The 22,093-nt window shown below is 50.8% G+C and overlaps 1 protein-coding gene across 1 annotated transcript in view; it reads right to left on the bottom strand.

Moving 5' to 3' along the window:
* vav2 (vav 2 guanine nucleotide exchange factor) overlaps positions 1-22,093 on the bottom strand; it is a gene marked incomplete at its 5' end in the record, with an annotated part of 167,750 nt that overhangs the window by 15,333 nt on the left and 130,324 nt on the right. Inside the window, 8 exons of the mRNA XM_067977580.1 lie at positions 453-502; positions 2,360-2,434; positions 5,606-5,736; positions 6,443-6,467; positions 8,339-8,358; positions 14,725-14,813; positions 17,148-17,249; positions 18,875-18,984. Of these exons, the coding sequence (XP_067833681.1) occupies positions 453-502; positions 2,360-2,434; positions 5,606-5,736; positions 6,443-6,467; positions 8,339-8,358; positions 14,725-14,813; positions 17,148-17,249; positions 18,875-18,984 (602 nt within the window). The remainder of the gene's footprint in view (positions 1-452; positions 503-2,359; positions 2,435-5,605; positions 5,737-6,442; positions 6,468-8,338; positions 8,359-14,724; positions 14,814-17,147; positions 17,250-18,874; positions 18,985-22,093) is intronic.

The raw sequence follows: 22,093 nt of genomic DNA, 5'->3' as shown, positions 1-22,093 counted from the left end.
CCCCTGGGAGTGTTTGATGGGACAGTGTAGAGGGAGCTTTACTCTGTATCTAACCCTGTCCCTGACCCTGGGAGTGTTTGATGGGACAGTGTAGAGGGAGCTTTACTCTGTATCTAACCCTGTACCTGCCCTGGGAGTGTTTGATGGGACAGGGTAGAGGGAGCTTTACTCTGTATCTAACCCTGTACCTGCCCTGGGAGTGTTTGATGGGACAGTGTAGAGGGAGCTTTACTCTGTATCTAACCCGTGCTGTACCTGCCCTGGGAGTGTTTGATGGGACAGTGTAGAGGGAGCTTTACTTTGCAGTTTGTTTTAATCTTTTATAGCTGCCCTTCTCACATTATTTAAGCTCCCTACTTTGAGGAGAGGCTGTGAAGTCAGACTCCCCGAAGAATCATGACCTGCAGTGTGTTATGTACTGGCTGCTATTATCAGTTGCTGACCTGACTTACCAGGGGTACGTGCTGTAGTCGGGCTCTCTCGGAGGTGGTTTAATAAAATGCTGAAAAGGAAAAATTAAAACCAATTATTCCTTTTGCTGAATATTTGATAAGTGAGAGGTTTCAACAACAAAACCTGGGAACACACCCAGCCTGTCGGAGCTGGGAATCTGCAGCATAAAACTCTCAATAGTTCCACTCGGTACAAATAACACCGATGCAGTGCAAGGAGTACTCGGACTTGGTGTCACAACACAGCATTGGGCCAAAGGTCATTCTCCAACACTGAACTGAACGGAATCTGACTTCACGCCCCAGAACACTTTGGCACATCAGCCTGTAACCCAGCCTTAACGGGGGAAGTCAGTCAATGGCCAATAGACCCAGTGAGATACTGAGTCCACAGACTAGGGGTGAATCGATTTTCCTCACCGTGTTGGCTGACTTTGACAAGGATGTCTCTACAAAGGCCCGACAATTATCCTTACTGCCCCATGCCTAGTGACAGGGAAATAAATCAGTCGTTGTTCCTGCTCCTGAGGTCCATCGAGGAGCTCCTGCTGGAAGGTGCGTGTGTGGAGATGTCAGTTGGGGACTGGAATGGCTTTGTCTGTGATGCCGTCCAGGGTAGAATAGGCTGATGACGCTCATTATCCTCACACATGAAGAACGGCCACTTGGGCAAAGTATCAGAGGACATCCAGTGCCCGTGGGACCCGTACCCCAGTGAGAGTCAGTGCCCGTGGGACCCGTACCCCAGTGAGAGTCAGTGTCTGTGGGACCCGTACCCCAGTGAGAGTCAGTGTCTGTGGGACCCGTACCCCAGTGAGAGTCGGTGTCTGTGGAACCCGTACCCCAGTGAGAGTCAGTGTCTGTGGGACCCGTACCCCAGTGAGAGTCAGTGTCTGTGGGACCCGTACCCCAGTGAGAGTCAGTGTCTGTGGGACCCGTACCCCAGTGAGAGTCAGTGTCTGTGGGACCCGTACCCCAGTGAGAGTCAGTGTCCGTGGGACCCGTACCCCAGTGAGAGTCAGTGTCTGTGGAACCCATACCCCAGTGAGAGTCAGTGTCTGTGGGACCCGTACCCCAGTGAGAGTCAGTGTCTGTGGAACCCGTACCCCAGTGAGAGTCAGTGTCTGTGGGACCCGTACCCCAGTGAGAGTCAGTGTCTGTGGGACCCGTACCCCAGTGAGAGTCAGTGTCCGTGGGACCCGTACCCCAGTGAGAGTCAGTGTCTGTGGGACCCGTACCCCAGTGAGAGTCAGTGTCTGTGGGACCCGTACCCCAGTGAGAGTCAGTGTCTGTGGGACCCGTACCCCAGTGAGAGTCAGTGTCTGTGGGACCCGTACCCCAGTGAGAGTCGGTGTCTGTGGGACCCGTACCCCAGTGAGAGTCAGTGTCTGTGGGACCCGTACCCCAGTGAGAGTCAGGATTGGACAGCCTCAGAGTGACTGGTGATATAGCACAAGACTGGGTTTGCTTCGTTAATGCTGCATCAAGTGGCAGGACACAGTCAGTGTTGAATCCACTATCGCTCTCTGACCTCCGGTCTCTCCTCTAACTCCTCCCGATACATTGTCAGCATGTTGTCCGTTTTTCTATCCAATGTGTACGATCGTGCAGCTTTCTCTATTGAATTCCATTTGCCACAGTTCTGTCAATTTGCAAATATTGTCTGGGCCCTTCTCTAAATCCTTGGCTGCTTCATTAGATTGTACTCTTCCCCCCTGCCCCCCCCAGTATCACCCATGTATCGGACCAGTTTACACCATAATGCTGAATCCAGCTTCTTTATGTAGAGGAGGGAAGGGGAAAGGCAGCAGGTCCTGAGGGAGTGCAGCGGAGTCGTGGGGCTGGAGGCTGGACCCACACAGGGTCAAGGGGACAGTACACAAGGTTCGAAGCTTTATCAAACTTACTCTGCTGTCCACCGGACAAGGCTTCACAGAAGAGCTCGGGAAACAACCAGACCGTTTGGTTTGAATTACCCTCCCCTGGAACAGGCACAGACAGACACAGATTGTTATATTGTAGTTTGGTATCAATCAGTGGAGCCTGGTTACAAGGGCACCTCGCAGGCTCACCAGACACACCGTAGACATCCCACAGACACCCAGACATCCCACAGACACTCCTCACACGCACACTCTATTCAGGCCCCCCACTGCCAGTCCAGCCTCATCATACAACCGCTCCCCCGTTCACCCCTGACCTGACACATTGCCCCCCTCCCCCATTCACCCCTGACCTGACACTTTGCCCCTTCCCCCATTCACCCCTGACCTGACACATTGCCCCCCTCCCCCATTCACCCCCTGACCTGACACATTGCCCCCCTCCCCCATTCACCCCTGACCTGACACATTGCCCCCCTCCCCCATTCACCCCTGACCTGACACTTTGCCCCTTCCCCCATTCACCCCTGACCTGACACATTGCCCCCCTCCCCCATTCACCCCCTGACCTGACACATTGCCCCCTCCCCCATTCACCCCTGACCTGACACTTTGCCCCCCTCCCCCGTTCACCCCTGACCTGACACATTGCCCCCCTCCCCCATTCACCCCTGACCTGACACTTTGCCCCTTCCCCCATTCACCCCTGACCTGACACATTGCCCCCCTCCCCCATTCACCCCCTGACCTGACACATTGCCCCCTCCCCCATTCACCCCCTGACCTGACACATTGCCCCCCTCCCCCATTCACCCCCTGACCTGACACATTGCCCCCTCCCCCATTCACCCCTGACCTGACACATTGCCCCCCTCCCCCATTCACCCCTGACCTGACACATTGCCCCCCTCCCCCATTCACCCCTGACCTGACACATTGCCCCCTCCCCCATTCACCCCTGACCTGACACATTGCCCCCTCCCCCATTCACCCCTGACCTGACACATTGCCCCCCTCCCCCATTCACCCCTGACCTGACACATTGCCCCCCTCCCCCATTCACCCCTGACCTGACACTTTGCCCCCTCCCCCTCTGATACTACAATTTAGCAAGAGGGATATGGAGTCAGGGGTTAAAATGAAATGGACCCGTTATAAACAGGATAAGACTGAAGTGAAGTTTAGACAAAAAATCATGAGAAAAGGAGTAATGTTTAAAAATATTTAAAATGCATGGATTGCAGAGTGTGGGAAATAAACTGGGGGAGAGAGAGAACTGGGACCAATTATTTTACTTAATATTTAATTATATTTCCAGAAATCTGGCTGCAAACTGGACTGGAATGGAAATTAAACAAATTGGGATATATTTAGCAGGGATAGAAAAGATAAGAAAGGAGGTGAAAGGGCAATATTAGTTACGGAGGGAGTTTTTGCTGTCGGGAGGGAGATGCAGGCAGGGAGGGGGCACAGGCAGAGATAGGGGTGTACTACAGGCCTCCAAATTATAGAAAGGAAATGGAGGAGGAAACCTGCAGTCAGATTAGAGCAGGAATAACAAAACAATCCTTCTGGGAGCATTTAATTATCCACTTATCGATTAGGACAGAGAGGGAGTAAATGGAGAAATGGGAGTGGAATTCGTGCGATGTGAACAGGGCTGCCTCCACAAGCAGGGTGTGAATCGGGTTATGGGGCAGAGGTGTTGCTGCAGCAACTTGCATTTCTACAATTCCTTTAACGTTGAAACATGTCCCAAGACGCTCCACAGGAGCTTATAAACTTGACATTGAACCAAAGAGAAACTGGCCCACAGGACCGTAGCGGAACAGTGAGATGTTTTTAATAAGAGATTGCAAAGGTACAGATTAAGGATATTCATTAAAAAAGGAAACTACCAGTAGTTTTAGGATGTCAGAGTTGAATAAAGAGATTAGAAACCAATTACGGACATTAATTACATGGAATGTACAGCATCGAGACAGGCCCAACTGGTCTGTGCACCACACGATTTGGTTATCAGATTCCAGGGGCATTGGCCCGAATTATTGATTCACAACAGGGACTGAGAGTCCTGGTGGGTGGGAAGCTGACCGAGGACACAGTCCTGCATCTTCCTTCAGCATCGACTCGGCCCTAGCCCCGGTTAACCTTGTGCTGGATAAGATGTCGATAAGACGTGTATCAGGACTCTGAGTCAAGCTGTGGGTGGGGCCGGACGCCTCTCTCAGACCCAGCCAGTCAGCCTCTGTGCCGTGAGACCGTGTTGGTGTAGCTGAGCTGGCCGGGGTCAAGCCGAGCCGGACAGAGACCGGGGTGGGGGGGAGGGGGTTTCAATAGGTCATAAAGCAAGGGAATGCTGGTCTTACACAGCTTCCGTGGCAAGGTTGGGGGCTGGGTGCGGATCCCAGAATTTCTGGGGTGGGAGAGGGTGGGGTGTAATTTGTACTTGTGCCCGGTGGCGGGGGCGGTGGGGAGAGAGGCGGATATGGGCCTGATTCTGGCTCCGAAGGGATGGTACGTTATGGTTGGGGGACCGCGGGCAGATCTCCCACCTGCTGCCACCCCCCCCAACATCAAGTGGGGGGAATTCCCAGCCTTCCCTGAAAAATTCCTCGCTTCATGCCCGGAGCCCGTGCCAGTTGAGACCTGGACCCGAGTCCCACTGAGGCCTTCAAAAGGTCCCAAACCTTCACCTCAGTAATGTAACTGACCCCCAGTTGACCCATTACCTTATCCACTCAGAGTGGCTCCTTGTGCGGACTGAAGAGTTTATATGGGCCTCGGACAGGCCCTACTCCCCATACCAGGGTGAATGAGTTTGGGCTCAAGGGACCCCAGCAACCCGCCTGCAATTACCCAAATTGACTGCCTCCCTTTTTAAACATAGGACTACACTGTCCACTGCCCAATCCTCCGGCTCACACCCCTCACTCAATACAAGCCTGAAATATCGTTCTAAGGCCTCGGGGATTTCCCCCCTCATCTCCCTCAGGATCCTGGGATATATCCCCTCGGGCCTGGTGTTTTATCTTCCTTTAGCCTAACTAACTGATCCTAACATTTTCCATTTGTCATCACAATATTGTTCATCTTGCTCTCCACCCCTTGCACTGGGCCCTGATAGGGAGGGTCAGTAATGGTCACCGTAGCGGTGATGGTAACGGTAAAGTGTGCTGGTGCAAACCACAGTCACAGGCACTCCTGCAATCGAATCGCTGAGTTCTGATCCTGCCTGCTTGGCTCGGAGCTCTCTCCAACGAGTCTCACCTCCCACCAGAGTGAGTCGGGATCGCCCTTGAGCAGTTCTACGATTTCTCCGGTCTGGAAGCTGAGGACTGGTTTCCCCACCGGTGGAGGGGGAGTGCCCTGGTAGTTACGAACGGCCAACATTCTGGGACCTTGAAAAAATAAACACAAATGACCTATTTCTGTCATGTTCCCAAATCTGCAGCGAGAAGATCGAAAGGGGCAGAGAAATACGAGGGAAGCAAGAAGCTGCAATCTGAGTGTGTCCAATGTATGAACGCCACAAACACCGTTGACAGCACAAACAGAACCAAAACACTATGTAGGGACAAAAGGTAGGAGGAATGTTGGGTTTGTACTTCAGTCACTGCCATCTCCTGAAACCCATCTTGATCACTTTCGAGATGGCCCAGTGCCTAGCACTCTCGCCTCTGAGTCAGAGGGTCATGAGTTCAAGCCCCAATCCAGAGACTTGAGCACAAGATCTAGGCTGACACTCCCAGTGCAGTTAAACCAAGGCCCCGTCTGCCCTCTCAGATGGATGTAAAAGATCCCATGGTCACTTTTGGAACAAGAGCAGGGGAGTTCTCCCCAGTGACTTGGGCCAATGTTTATCCCTCTAGCAACATCACGAGAAAACAGATTATCTGGTCATTTATCTCAATGCTGCCTTGTGGGATCTTGCTGTGCACAAGTTGGCTGCTGCGTTTCCTACATTATAACAGTGACTACACTTTAAAAAGTACTTCATTGGCTGTAAAGCACTTTGGCATGACCTGAGGTGGTGAAAGGTGCTATAGAAATGGGAGCTCATGTGTTGTATGGAGTTTTCCCCTCCCACAGGGAGTTTGCAATTACCTGCTGCCGGCTGCTGGCATCCATCCTGTTAAGAAAGGCAGAAAGATTTACTTGTTTTGTATAAAATCAGATTACATTTTCCTTTTACTCTGTAATCCTGTGAGTTATGGCAGACTGTGCACTGTACAATCTGATGTGAGACACACAGCGAGGGATCCTCACCCGTCCCCAGGTCAGAGTGGGGGCAGAGGGCCTCGGACGCATACACCTCAGGGCGCACCCCCTCACCACATCTCCCCACCCCCCTCACCCCTTCTCCCCAATGCCTCTCCCCACCACCCACCCCCAGCACCCCTGGAACCCGTACCCCAGTGAGAGTCAGTGTCTGTGGGACCCGTACCCCAGTGAGAGTCAGTGTCTGTGGGACCCGTACCCCAGTGAGAGTCAGTGTCTGTGGGACCCATACCCCAGTGAGAGTCAGTGTCTGTGGAACCCGTACCCCAGTGAGAGTCAGTGTCCGTGGGACCCGTACCCCAGTGAGAATCAGTGTCTGTGGAACCCGTACCCCAGTGAGAGTCAGTGTCTGTGGAACCTGTACCCCAGTGAGAGTCAGTGTCTGTGGAACCCGTACCCCAGTGAGAGTCAGTGTCTGTGGAACCCGTACCCCAGTGAGAGTCAGTGTCTGTGGGACCCGTACCCCAGTGAGAGTCAGTGTCTGTGGGACCCGTACCCCAGTGAGAGTCAGTGCCCGTGGAACCCGTACCCCAGTGAGAGTCAGTGTCTGTGGGACCCGTACCCCAGTGAGAGTCAGTGCCCGTGGAACCCGTACCCCAGTGAGAGTCAGTGTCTGTGGAACCCGTACCCCAGTGAGAGTCAGTGCCCGTGGGACCCGTACCCCAGTGAGAGTCAGTTTCTTTGAGATGGGGAAAAAATTGACAAAAAGATTGCCACTAGGATCAGTGCTTGGGCCTCAACTATTTAAAATCTATATCGGTGACTTGGATGAAGGGACCGAATGTATTGTTGCTAAATTTGCTGATGATACAATGGTAGGTCGGAAAGTAAGTTGTGAAGAGGACAGAAGGAGTCTGCAAAGGGATATCGATAGGTTAAGTGAGTGGGCAAAAATTTGGCAGATGGAGGATAATGTGGAAAAATGTGAACTTGTCCACTTTGGCAGGAGGAATAGAAAAGCAGGATATTATTTAAATGGAGAGAGATTGCAGAACTCTGAGGTACAGAGGGATCTGGGTGTCCGAGTACATGAATCACAAAAAGTTAGTATGCAGGTACAGCAAGTGATTAGGAAGGCAAATGGAATGTTGTCATTTATTGCAAGGGGAATGGAATATAAAAGTAGAGATGTTTTGCTACAGTTGTACAGGGCATTGGTGAGACCACATCTAGAATACTGTGTGCAGTTTTAGTCTCCTTATTTAAGAAAGGACATAATTGCTTTAGAGGCGGTTCAGAGAAGGTTCACTCGACTGATTCCTGGGATGAGGGGGTTATCTTATGAGGAAAGGTTGGACAAGTTGGGCCTGTACACACTGGAGTTTAGAAGAATGAGAGGTGATCTTATTGAAACATATAAGATCCTGAGGGGACGAGAAGGGGTAGATACTGAGAGGATGTTTCCCCTTGTGGGAGAGACTAGAACTCGGGGGCACAGTTTAAAAATAAGGGGTCGTGAGTCTGTGGAACTCCCTTCCCCAGAGAGCGGGGGAGGCAGGGTCACTGAATATTTTTAAGGCTGAGTTAGATAGATTCCTGATTAACAAGGGAGTCAAAGGTTACAGTAGGTAGACGGGAAAGTAGGGTTGAGGTCACAATCAGATCAGCCATGATCTTATCAAATGGCACAGCAGGCTCGAGGGGCCGAATGGCCTACTCCTGCTCTTAATTTGTATGTTTGTAAAAAAAAGGGGATATCTCTTAATTTCACTAATAACTTACCAGATCATCAGCTGGCGTGTCTGTAAGGAAAAAGAGAGATTGTTAGATGTAAAACGTGCAAAGCCATCGGATCATGAGTCTCAGCATGTCTCCTGCTGGGATTCAGCCGTTCACTCAATCACTCAGCTCCCACTTCAGGCTTTCCTCACACACGGAGCTCTGGGCAATGGCGTGTCTGAGAATCTCCGCGATCCAGGGATCCTGGGGTGGATTGACAGTCCAGTCATAGTAACAGGAGGGGTGGGATGGAGTGATGGGCTGTCAGGTAGAGTGTGAGGCGGAGAGGTCCATACAAGTGGGGAACAACATTAGAACATAAGAAATAGGAGCAGGAGTAGGCCATTCGGCCCCTCGAGCCTGCTCCGCCATTCAATAAGATCATGGCTGATCTGATCCTAACCTCAAATCTAAATTCATGTCCACTTTCCTGCCCGCTCCCCGTAACCCCTAATTCCCTTTACTTCTAGGAAACTGTCGATTTCTGTTTTAAATTTATTTACTGATGTAGCTTCCACAGCTTCCTGGGGCAGCAAATTCCACAGACCTACCACCCTCTGAGTGAAGAAGTTTCTCCTCATCTCAGTTTTGAAAGAGCAGCCCCTTATTCTAAGATTATGCCCCCTAGTTCTAGTTTCACCCATCCTTGGGAACATCCTTACCGCATCCACCCGATCAAGCCCCTTCACAATCTTATATGTTTCAATAAGATCGCCTCTCATTCTTCTGAACTCCAATGAGTAGAGTCCCAATCTACTCAACCTCTCCTCATATGTCCACCCCCTCATCCCCGGGATTAACCGAGTGAACCTCAAATCAAGAGAAATTTCTTCATGTAACATACATGGTGGGATGGCTCGGCTATTCTGTTATCATATCTCTCTCTGTACTTGTACCACAACAGGGAAAAGTTTAAATTAATTTGATCAAGGCCCCTCCAATCACCATCCAAACTGTTTCAGTGGATTATCTCTGACCAAGATCCTCGAGAGTACAATAACAATTCCCATTTATACAGCGCCTTTAACGTAGTGAAATGTCCTAAGACGCTTCACAGGAGCGTAAATCAGACAAAATTTGACACTGAGCCACATAAGGAGATATTAAGACAGGTGACCAAAAGCTCGGTCAAAGAAGTAAGTTTTAAGGAGTGCCTTAAAGGAGGAGAGAGAGGTGGAGAGAGGTCGCACTGAGTGCATCGCAAGCAGAGTGGGGACTTGAGAATTTGGTGAGTGTGGGAATTATGTGTAGGGGGAAGGAGGTGCTAAGTTTTAAGAAAAAAAGCAAAAAAAACCCAAAACAGACTAAAAAGTAATTATCTATAAATAAATCTAGAGTAAGATATGGCAGAGCAGGTTGTCTGGACTGCAGTATTTAGGAGTTTGTGGACAGCGAGAATGTCCCGAGTGAACACATCTGCAGTCGATGTCTCCACCTCGAATCTCTCCGGCTCAGAGTCATTGAGCTGGAGTGTGAGTTGGAGACACTCCGACACATTAGGGAGGGGGTGGAGTATCTGGACAGTTTGCTCCAGACCTCGGTCACACCCGGTAGAGGTACAGGATCAGAACGGGGTTGGTGTGACCAATAGTGTACAGAGTAAGGGGAACCCAGGTGAGGTAGAGAACGAGGATCCGCAGATACTGATCCTGTCCAACAGGTACAATGTACTTGCAACCTGTGAGGATAATGATAAAAACTGTCAGAGGGACAGCCAGAATGCTGACCGTGGCACCCTGGAGCAGGAGGCTGTCCTGGCGGAGGAGAAGTGTGATGTGGTAGTTGTAGGGGATTCAATAATTAGGGGGACAGATAGCATCCTTTGTAAGCAGGATTGAGAGTCCCCGATGGTATGTTGCCTACCTGGTGCCAGGGTGAGGGACATCTCACACCAGCTCGAAAGGATATTGGAGAGGGAGGGGGAGGATCCAGTCGTTTTGGTCCATGTTCAGACCAACAACAAAGGAAAGAGTGAGCAAAAGATCCTGTTCAGAGAGTACCAGGAGCTAAATTGAAGAACAGGACCTCAAGGGTTATAATCTCTGGATTATCACCCAAGCCAGGTACAAATTGGTGCAGAGATAAGCAGATTAGGGAGGTGAACATGTGGGTGAAGGATTGGTGTGGGAAAGAGGGGCTCCATTTCATAGGACACTGGCACCAGTACTGGCACAGGAAGGAACTGTACCCTTGGGACGGGCTTCACCTGAACCGGGCTGGGACCCGGTCCTAGCAGAAAGGTTAAATAGGGCGGTCACAAAGACTTTAAACTAGTAAATGGGGAGGGGGGTGCTCAGGTAGAAAAGGCACTATAAATAATAATTCTAAAACAAACGAAAAGGAAGAGAGTAGAATGATAGTCAGAAATTATGCTTTAGGCACTACAGGTAAAGGGAGAACTAAAAGATGTAAAATAATTAAATCAGGAGAGAGAAATAAGAAATGGTGAGAAAAACAACATTAGAGCAGAAGAACAGGTCAGGGTGTGTGGCCCAAATAAGCGTTCTTTATACAAACGCATGGAGTATAAGGAACAAACTGAATGAATTGTAGGCACAAATTCAACTTAGAGAGTACGACATGGTGCCCGTTACTGAGACATGGGTGCAATTCGGTCAGGACTGGGAACTGAATATACCAAGTTATCGGGTCAATAGGAAGGGTAGGGAAACTGGTAGAGGGGAAGGGGTGGCCTTAGTGATTAAGGATGAAATTACTTCAATGATAAGAGAGGATATAACGAGAGGTGAGCAGGCAGTGGAGACTTTATGGGTAGAATTAAGAAACAGAAAAGGATTTAAGACTGTAGGGGGAGTTGTGTATAGGCCCCCTGGTGTTCAAAAAAGAATTTAACAAGATACAGAACCAGTTTATACCCCAAGGAGCAAGAACTCTACTTACCAATAAAACAGCCATGGACGACAAAAGAGGTGAGAGACAACATAAAACTAAAAGAAAAAGCATTCAAAAATGCAAAAACTAGCACAGATCCTGGCGACTGGGGGAGATACAAAGAACAGCAAAGGGTGACAAAACAGATAGTAAGAGCTGCAAGAAGGGAGTATGAAAAGAAAGTTGGAAGGGATATCAAAATCAACACAAAACATTTTTACAATTATATTAAGAGAAAGAGGTTTCTCAAGAGCAATGTGGCCCCTTAAACACTGATAATGGGGATATTGTAAATGAAAATAAGGAAATGGCAGACATGCTAAATAATTACTTTGTGTCAGTATTTACAGTAGTGGAAGAGGATAGCATGCCGGACACCCCAAGGAAACTAATTTTGAATCAGGGACAGGGACTCACCATAATTAACATAAGCAAATTAACATTAATGAAGAAAACAATGGCACTAAAGAGTGACAAATCCCCAGGACCAGGTGGTTTCCATCCCAGGGTTTTAAAGGAAGTCGGTGAGAACATTGCAGAAGCCCTAACTATAATCTTCCAAAGTTCTCTCGATTCAGGAACCGTTACTTTAGATTGGAAAATTGCACATGTCACTGTGCTATTTAAGAAAGGTGAGAGAGGGAAACCAGGGAATTATAGGCCAGTTAGCCTAACATCTGTTGTCGGGAAATTACTAGAGTCTATAATGAAGGATAGAGTGACTGAACACCTTGAAAATTTTCAGTTGATCAGAGAGAGCCAGCGGGGATTTGTAAAGGCTCGAGGTCATGCCTGACGAACCTGATTGAATTTTTTGAAGAGGTGACTAAAGTAGTCGACGGGGGAATGTCAATGGATGTTGTTTATATGGACTTCCAGAAGGCATTTGATAAAGTCCCTCATAAGAGATTGTTAACTAAAGTTGAAGCTCATAGAATTGAGGGCAAATTATTGACCGGGTTAGGAAATTGGCTGAGCGACAGGAGACAGAGAGTTGGGATAATGGGCAGGTACTCAAATTGGCAGGATGTGACTAGTGATGTCCCACAGGGATCTGTGTTGGGGCCTCAATTATTCACTGTATTTATCAATGACTTAAGATGACGGGATAGAGAACCACATATCCAAGTTTGTCGATGACACAAAGATAGGCAGCATTGTAAGCAGTGTAGATGGAAGCATAAATTACAGAGAGATATTAATAGATTAAGTGAATGGGCAAAACTGTGGCAAATGGATTTCATTGTAGGCAAGTGTGAGATCATCCACTTTGGACCTAAAAAGGGTAGAACAGGGTACTTTCTAAATGGTGAAAAGCTCAAAACAGTTGAGGTCCAAAGAGACTTAGGGGTCCATGTACATAGATCATTAAAATGTCATGGACAGGTACAGAAAACAATCAAAAAGGCTAATGGAATGCTGGCCTTTATATCTAGAGGACTAGAGTACAAGGGGGCAGAAGTTATGCTGCAGCTATACAAAACCCTGGTTGGACCGCACCTGGAGTACTGTGAGCAGTTCTGGGCACCGCACCTTCGGAAGGACATATTGGCCTTGGAGGGAGTGCAGCGTAGGTTTACTAGAATGATACCCGGACTTCAAGGGTTAAGTTACGAGGAGAGATTACACAAATTGGGGTTGTATTCTCTGGAATTTAGAAGATTAAAGGGTGATTTGATCAAAATTTTCAAGATATTAAGGTGGATAGAGAGAAACTATTTCTGCTGGTTGGGGAGTCTAGGACTATGGGACATAGCCTAAAAATTAGAGCCAGGACTTTCAGGAGTGAAGTTAGGAAACATTTCTACACACAAAGGGTGGGAGAAGTTTGGAATTCTCTTCCGCAAACGGCAGTTGATGCTCGCTCAACTGTTAATTTTAAATCTGAGATTGATAGATTTTTGTTAATCAATGGCATTAAGGGATATGGGGCTAAGGCGGGTATGTGGAGTTCGGTCACAGATCAGCCATGATCTTACTGAATGGGGGAACAGGCTGACGGGGCTGAATGGCCTCCTCCTGTTCCTAGAGAGGCGGAGAAGTTTAGGGAGGGAATTCCAGAGCTTAGGACCTAGGCAGCTGAAGGCACGGCCGCCAATGGTCGGGCAAAGGAAATCGGGGATGGACAAGAGGCCAGAATTGGAGGAGCTGAACCCTGAACCTCAACCTTGTCCTGCAGCACAGTGAAATTCAGCTCCGAGCAATACAGTGAATCCTGGGTAGAATTACATCACCGGGACTCCCCTGTGCTCTCTCGTACTGTTATAAACCTCGAACAAAAACCCCCAGGTTTGTGAAACAGAACGTTAGCTATCAACCAGCTCCTTGTACCCAAAGGGCATTGCACAAGGGAGGAGCAACAGCATATCAGTGTGCAGCAGCAGTGAGTTCACTATCAGCGCTCCTGCAGACCTGGACCATTCCCCACAACTGCACTCACTGACTCACAATCAGCAGCAGTTGGTGTTGTTCAGACACTAAACAATCACAAAAAAAATATGGTTTATTAAAGGAGCACATGGGATAAGAACATAAGAACATAAGAAATAGGAGCAGGAGTAGGCCAATCGGCCCTTCGAGCCTGCTCCGCCATTCAATAAGATCATGGCTGATCTGATCCTAACCTCAAATCTAAATTCATGTCCAATTTCCTGCCTGCTCCCCGTAACCCCTAATTCCCTTCACTTCGAGGAAACTGTCTATTTCTGCTTTGAATTTATTTAATGATGTAGCTTCCACAGCATCCTGGGGCAGCAAATTCCACAGACCTACTACCCTCTGAGTGAAGAAGTTTCCCCTCATCTCAGTTTTGAAGGAGCAGCCCCTTATTCTAAGATTATGCCCCCTCGTTCTAGTTTCACCCATCCTTGGGAACATCCTTACCGCATCCACCCAATCAAGCCCCTTCACAATCTTATATGTTTCAATAAGATCGCCTCTCATTCTTCTGAACTCCAATGAGTAGAGTCCCAATCTACTCAACCTCTCCTCATATGTCCGCCCCCTTATCCCCGGAATTCAAGACTGAGATCGATAAATTTTTGGTCTCTAAGGGAATCAAGGGATATGGGGATCGGGCGGGAAAGTGGAGTTGAGGTCAAAGATCGGCCATGATCTGATTGAATGGCGGAGCAGGCTCGAGGGCCCACTCCTGCTCCTATTTTTTATGTTCTTTACTCTGTATCTAACCCGTGCTGTACCTGCCCCGGGAGTGTTTGATGGGACAGTGTAGAGGGAGCTTTACTCTGTATCTAACCCGTGCTGTACCTGCCCTGGGAGTGTTTGATGGGACAGTGTGGAGGGAGCTTTACTCTGTATCTAACCCATGCTGTACCTGCCCTGGGAGTGTTTGATGAGGATGCCTCTGTGCCTCACCCTCACCCCAGAGTTATTTACATTTCAAGTCAATGATTATTGTCCTAAATATAGAGGGTGGATCACAGAACGAGTGCCTCTCGGCACCGCCCCAATAACAGCCCGGGCTGTGGATTACGTACGTAACTTGCATTGTGCTGCTGTCTCCAGACATTCTTTGTGGGCTCCAGCGCCACAGTTAGAACAAGTGTATCCTTGGTAAAAGATCCCTCTGTGGGATAGAGCAGAAAGATACAGAGACGGCATTAGAGTGATTTAAAGAGTGTCGGGGCTAATTACACAGTCAGAAAAATATCGAAACTAGATTAACAAAAGGACTGAAACATAAACAGAAAATGCTGGCAATGTCTCAGCTTCAGAAAGGGAAAGTCGGAATTGTTCGATCGATCGATCGAACTGAGCAATGTCATATCCGAATCTGAGACACTGACGGACCTGCTGTTTATACCAAGAGTACATTTCCTTTATCACTAATACTGATTACAAGCACAACCTTTGAGACATCCTTTCACCAGGTGTTAATCCGAGAGCCCCTCTGCCTGCTCGGGTGGGTGTTAAGGATTTCAGGAAACTATTCGAAGAGGATGAGCAAGTTCTCCCACTGCCCTGGCCAACTCTCCAACGTCGGCATAAACAGAGAAAACTTGAATTTATAGCACCTTATCAATTATCAGGACCCCCTAAAGGGCTTCACAGCCAATCAATCTCTTTTAAATTGCAGTCACTGTTGTTATGTGGGCAGCTGATTTGTGCACAGCAAGATCCCACAAATGTGCAAATAAGATGAGTGACAAGTTAACCTATTTTCGTCTGCTTGGGCGAATGAGAAATATTGGCCCAGGAGACTGGGAGAATTCCCCTGCTCTTATTCCAATAGTGGCTATGGGATCTTTTACATCCACCTTGCTTTCCTGGAGACAGACTGAGAGTTACATATAGTAACATTGAGTCTAGAGTAAAGAAACGGGCCATTCGGCCCAACGGGTCTGTGCTGGTGTTTATGCTCCACACGAGCCTCCTCCCTCCCCTCTTCATCTCACCCTATCAGCATCTCCTTCTATTCTTTTCTCCCTCATGTGTTTATCCAGCTTCCACTTAAACATATCTGTGTTCGTCGCCTCAACTACTCCTTGTGGGAGCGAGTTCCACATTCTCACCACTCTCTGGGTAAAGAAGTTTCTCCTGAATTCCCTATTGGATTTATTAGGGACTATCTTATATTTATGGCCTCTAGTTTTGGACAACTCCACAAGAGGAAATATTTTCTCTACATCTACCCTATCAAACCCTTTCATTATCTTAAAAGGTTAGAAATCAGGTCACCCCTCAGCCTTCTCTTTCCAGAGAAAAGAGCCCCAGCCTGTTCAGCCTTTCCTGATAAGTATATCTTCTCAGTTCTGGCATCATCCTTGTGAATCTTTTTTTGCACTTTCTCCAATGCCTCTATATCCTTTTTATAATATGGAGACCAGGCCCCTGTGGAACATCACTTCCCACCTTTTGCCAGTCTGAGGAGCTACCCTTAACCCCAATTCGCTCTTCTGTTTTGTAGCCAGCTTGCTATCCATTCTGCTACCTGTCCCGACTCCAAACGCTCTGACCTTAGTCACGAGTCTCTAATGCGGTACCTTATCAAAGACCTTTTGAAAATCCAAATGTATTGCACCTACTACATTACCCTTGTCTACTCTTTCTGTTACTTCAAAGAATTCAGTCAAGTTGGTCAAGCCTGACTTTCCCTTTTGAAATCTGTGCTGACTTTATATATCTTTACTGAGTTTCCTGGGGGGCAGACTGCGAGTTTCCTGGGGGGGGCAGACTGCGAGTTTCCTGGGGGGGGCAGACTGCGAGTTTCCAGGGGGGAGCAGACTGTGAATTTCCTGGGGGGGGGCAGACTGCGAGTTTCCAGGGGGGCGGCAGACTGCGAGTTTCCTGGGGGGGGGGGCAGACTGCGAGTTTCCTGGGGGGGGGGGCAGACTGCGAGTTTTCAGGGGGGCGGCAGACTGCGAGTTTCCTGGGGGGGGCAGACTGCGAGTTTCCTGGGGGGGGGGGGGGGCAGACTGCGAGTTTCCTGGGGGGGGGGGGGGGCAGACTGCGAGTTTCCTGGGGGGGGGGGGGCAGACTGCGAGTTTCCTGGGGGGGGCAGACTGCGAGTTTCCAGGGGGGAGCAGACTGCGAGTTTCCTGGGGGGGCAGACTGCGAGTTTCCTCGGGGGGGCAGACTGCGAGTTTCCAGGGGGGCGGCAGACTGCGAGTTTCCTGGGGGGGGGCAGACTGCGAGTTTCCAGGGGGGGGCAGACTGCGAGTTTCCTGGGGGGGGCAGACTGCGAGTTTCCTGGGGGGAGCAGACTGCGAGTTTCCTGGGGGGGGGCAGACTGCGAGTTTCCAGGGGGGGGCAGACTGCGAGTTTCCTGGGGGGGGGCAGACTGCGAGTTTCCTGGGGGGAGCAGACTGCGAGTTTCCTGGGGGGCAGACAGCGAGTTTCCTGGGGGGGGAGCAGACCGCGAGTTTCCTGGGGGGAGCAGACTGCGAGTTTCCAGTGTTACCTCAGCAACATCCTACAGGCTCTGCAGTTTGTGGATTTGTCGAACGTTGTCATTTGGAAGTTGTGGTAATTTGCTGTTGCTTTCTCAGGTTTAATGTTTGACCTGAAAAAGAAACAAATATAACTGAGAAAAGTCTCATTGACTGCAGGTAGTGCCTGTTTATATATCATTAAACACGTTGATTTTAGTTAATTCCCTCAGTGCCTGGCTGCCCCGATCGATGGTTATGGTGCAATCGTGCGATCCTGGTTTGTGCCACTCGAACCCTCTGGGAGTGGGAACAGCCCCCGACTACCCCAGACGGTTGTCAGGATGGGTCCCCAGCACACGGCCTTGGGCATCGGAACACAGTCCGCGGGATCCGGCCAGAGCAAAGTTACACTCACGGACCACGCCCCGCTCACGGACTACCCCCCAGGCACGGACCCCCCCCTGTCACGGACCCCCCCCCCGGGCACGGACCCCCCCCCCGGGTGCCCCTGGCGGGGTTTCACTGTGTGTTATATCCGGCCACACCCCGCACCGCCTCTACCCAGTCCTCTATTGGTCAATTTTGCAGAAAGGCGTGGTCTGCGTTTCCTTCACCCCGCTCGCTGTCAGTCTGTGCCCGGGGGGGGGGTCCGTGCCCGGGGGGGGGGGTGGTGGTCCGTGAGCGGGGGTGGTCCGTGAGCGGGGGTGGTCCGTGCCCGGGGGTGGTCCGTGCCCGGGGGGGTCCGTGAGCGGGGTGGGGGGGGGTCCGTGAGCGGGGGGGGGGGGTCCGTGACCGGGGGGGGGCGTCCGTGAGCGGGGGTGGTCCGTGAGCGGGGGGTGATCCGTGCCCGGGGGGGTGGTCCGTGAGCGGGGGGTGGTCCGTGCCCGGGGGTGGTCCGTGCCCGGGGGTGGTCCGTGCCCGGGGGTGGTCTGTGCCCGGGGGGGTGGTCCGTGAGCGGGGGGTGGTCCGTGCCCGGGGGTGGTCCGTGCCCGGGGGGGGTCCGTGCCCGGGGGGGTGGTCCGTGAGCGGGGGGTGGTCCGTGCCCGGGAATGACCTGAGTAGCAGATACTTCTGCTGGGCACCCCACAGTAGCAGAGGTGAATGGGGTTGAGAGAGGTGGGGATTGGTCAGTAGAATCATAGAATCAATGAAGTTACAACATGGAAACAGGCCCTTCGGCCCAACATGTCCATGTCGCCCAGTTTATACCACTACGCTAGTCCCAGTTGCCTGCACTTGGCCCATATCCCTCGATACCCATCTTACCCATGTAACTGTCCAAATGCTTTTTAAAAGACAAAATTGTACCCGTCTCCACTACTGCCTCTGGCAGCTCGTTCCAGACACTCACCACCCTTTGAGTGAAACAATTGCCCCTCTGGACCCTTTTGTATCTCTCCCCTCTCACCTTAAATCTATGTCCCCTCGTTATAGACTCCCCTACCTTTGGGAAAAGATTTTGACTATCGACCTTATCTATGCCCCTCATTATTTTATAGACTTCTATAAGATCACCCCTAAACCTCCTACTCTCCAGGGAAAAAAGTCTCAGTCTATGTGTGGCACACACATCATCTGGGGGGAGGGGCAAATACTCTGGTTGCCGGGGTAATGACGGAATAAATCCATTCACGAAGTTCCCTCCAGGCTGGTTTTGCGAGTGAAATTTCAGCTCAGTTAACCCTGAACCTTGGGTCTCAGAATTACACCCCAGGTGGGTCAGAGCAGCGGACCCGAGATTGTGCCAGGAACTTACATGGCCATTTCAAACTGCTCCATCCACTTCCTCTTCATATCCTCCGTTTTACAGAACAGCTGAAACCCCTGTTTGCCCTGAAGGTGAATTAAATAAAATGCGTAGGACCACTGGAAAAAAGAGCAAACACACCCCAGTTATAAACAGAGAGAGACCGCGTCACACTCACCCCAACAAACCAAAACTCACCGAGCGGCAGAGAAATTCTACTGGAAACTGCCAAGAATTAAAATCTTCTTCCTGCAGAAACTCACTGCTCTCAGACTGAGTTTTCCTCAACTCTTCCATAGTTCCCTGACCTCGCTCTGACCCCACCTGTCACCCCCGATTCCCCTCTGTGCCCCTCAGACCTCCCCGGAACCTCCTCTCATCTCCCGGACCCCACTCTGACCCCCCTGGTCCCCGCTCTGTCCTCGCTCTGACCCCAGCACCAACAGATGATAAATTAAATAATTCTCTTATATTTGCCCAATTCCCTTACTGGTTTGTATCTGTAACACTTGCTTTGTTTCTGGGCCAGGATATGCTGACACACCTGGTGGACTGGCCTGGTCCGCTTGGGAATCTGATCTAGCTCGGTACAGTACCTGGCGTCAATGAAGCTTACAGCATCATCCAGACCAGAATTCCCAGCTGTGTCCGTGAGCCTCCCATATTGGGAAACTCCTCAGCCTCCCTGTTACAGCCGCTGATGTTTCCTCGGTTAATTTGGAAATCTAACATTCGGCCGTTCTGTTGGAATTGCTGCTCCTGTTTCATTCTGCGCTGCAATCAGCCCGTTATCCAACAACAGCTGCTCCCAGTCAGGCTGCGAACTCCCACTTGGCCCGAATGCTCACTTAATGATCTCTCGGCCACTGTGTGTCTCAAATTCCTGCTTAGACAGCTGAAGAACTAGAACCTAAACCCAGGAGAGGGGTCACAGGCCCTGTGGAGCACAAACTATCACCGGGTAAACACTCACCCGGTAACCGGCAACACAAACCCTCACCGGGTAAACACTCACGCGGTAACCGGCAACACAAACCGTCACCGGGTAAACACTCACCCGGTAACCGGCAACACAAACCCTCACCGGGTAAACACTCACCCGGTAACCAGCAACACAAACCGTCACCGGGTAAACACTCACCCGGTAACCGGCAACACAAACCGTCACCGGATAAACACTCACCCGGTAACCGGCAACACAAACCGTCACCGGATAAACACTCACCCGGTAACCAGCAACACAAACCCTCACCGGGTAAACACTCACCCGGTAACTGGCAACACAAACCCTCACCGGGTAAACACTCACCCGGTAACCAGCAACACAAACCCTCACCGGGTAAACACTCACCCGGTAACCAGCAACACAAACCCTCACCGGGTAAACACTCACCCGGTAACCAGCAACACAAACCCTCACCGGGTAAACACTCACCCGGTAACCAGCAACACAAACCCTCACCGGGTAAACACTCACCCGGTAACCAGTAACACAAACCCTCACCGGGTAAACACTCACCCGGTAACCAGCAACACAAACCCTCACCGGGTAAACACTCACCCGGTAACCAGTAACACAAACCCTCACCGGGTAAACACTCACCCGGTAACCAGCAACACAAACCCTCACCGGGTAAACACTCACCCGGTAACCAGCAGTGGGGAATATCCCCGTGTGAGCTCAGTCCCCTGCTGCTATTTAGTGAGCAGGATTATAAAACACTGTCCTGTGTGTTTCTCCCTCTGATCAGTCACTGAACTCGCTATCCGTTTATCAAAGGTTTTCTCTCTTTAATAACAAATATCAGAGCTCCAGCTCAGTGTATAAACAGCTGGGAAAACTCGAGGGCCCAGTCCTGGGCAGCTGGACATTTTAAACCAACATTTCCCTTTAATACAGAAACAGTGACCCTGCACCCAGAGGGCTTTCTGAGCAGATTATTTGCAACTACTCACCATCTTCCCGTGGGACTGGGAGGCATGAAAGAGCACAGCAGAGAAATCAATCAGCATGGTGTAGGATTTAACAGACATGAAAGATTAATGAGATCGATTGTGGGATTTACTCTGCTTAATGATTCCCTCATTTACTCTGTCATCTAACATTGCCCAAGAGTCTTAATAAAATCTGTGAACAAAGACCTCGCCTGGGAACAATGCGATGGTACTGAGCTATACGGACAAGGAAAATCCCAGGCTACGTCCTGCACTGAGCTCAGGAGGTAAGGCGGCTACAATGGTCTCAGTGTCCCTGGGTTCAGGAGGGCAAAGCCCAGCACCAGGGTCCCTGCTCCTGTTCACTATCCAGTGACCCCCTGACCCTGGAGGCATGGGGGGCGGGGACAGGATCAAGCTTTGTTATGATGATTCACATGGTTAAATATGAATCATATGCTGGCACATGCAGGTATAATAGCCCCAGTGGGAGTGGTGGGAGCACGGCCCAGGTAGAATAGCCCCAGTGGGAGTGGTGGGAGCACGGCCCAGGTAGAATAGCCCCAGTGGGAGTGGTGGGAGCACGGCCCAGGTAGAATAGCCCCAGTGGGAGCGGTGGGAGTACGGCCCAGGTAGAATAGCCCCAGTGGGAGCGGTGGGAGTACGGCCCAGGTAGAATAGCCCCAGTGGGAGCGGTGGGAGTACGGCCCAGGTAGAATAGCCCCAGTGGGAGCGGTGGGAGTACGGCCCAGGTCTCCAGATGACGGAATTCCTGTAACCTTTCATTTGAATTTTCAGAAAACTTCAATTGGTTCAGGAACCAATTGGGAACTTGGGGAAAAATGAATCAAAAATAGGAAACCGAATATTCAGGAGAGGGGCGGGGCCGGGGCCAGGCCAGGCCGGGGGCGGGGCCAGGAGAGGGGAGGGGCCATGTCGGGGGCGGGGCCAGGAGAGGGCGGGGCCGGGAGAGGGGTGGGGTGGGGCCAGGCCCAGGGCGGGGAGAGGAGTGGGGCCAGGCCGGGGGCGGGGCCAGGAGAGGGCGGGGCTAGGCCGGGGGCGGGGCCAGGAGGGGCGGGCCTAGGCCGGGGCGGGGCCAGGAGAGGGCGGGGCCAAGAGAGGGGTGGGGCCAGGCCGGGGGCGGGGAGAGGGGTGGGGCCAGGCCAGGGGCGGGGCCAGGAGAAGGGCGGGGCCAGTGGGGTAGAGAAGCCTAAATGGGTCTCAGACACAGAACGGAATGGGGGCGTTGCCTCTTCACACCACCGTTGGTTAAAGCTCCAACTGTGGGAGTAG

Source organism: Heptranchias perlo, unplaced genomic scaffold (assembly GCF_035084215.1).
Source record: "Heptranchias perlo isolate sHepPer1 unplaced genomic scaffold, sHepPer1.hap1 HAP1_SCAFFOLD_162, whole genome shotgun sequence".
Taxonomy (NCBI): domain Eukaryota; kingdom Metazoa; phylum Chordata; class Chondrichthyes; order Hexanchiformes; family Hexanchidae; genus Heptranchias; species Heptranchias perlo.
This window is presented reverse-complemented; position numbering and strand designations above follow the sequence as displayed.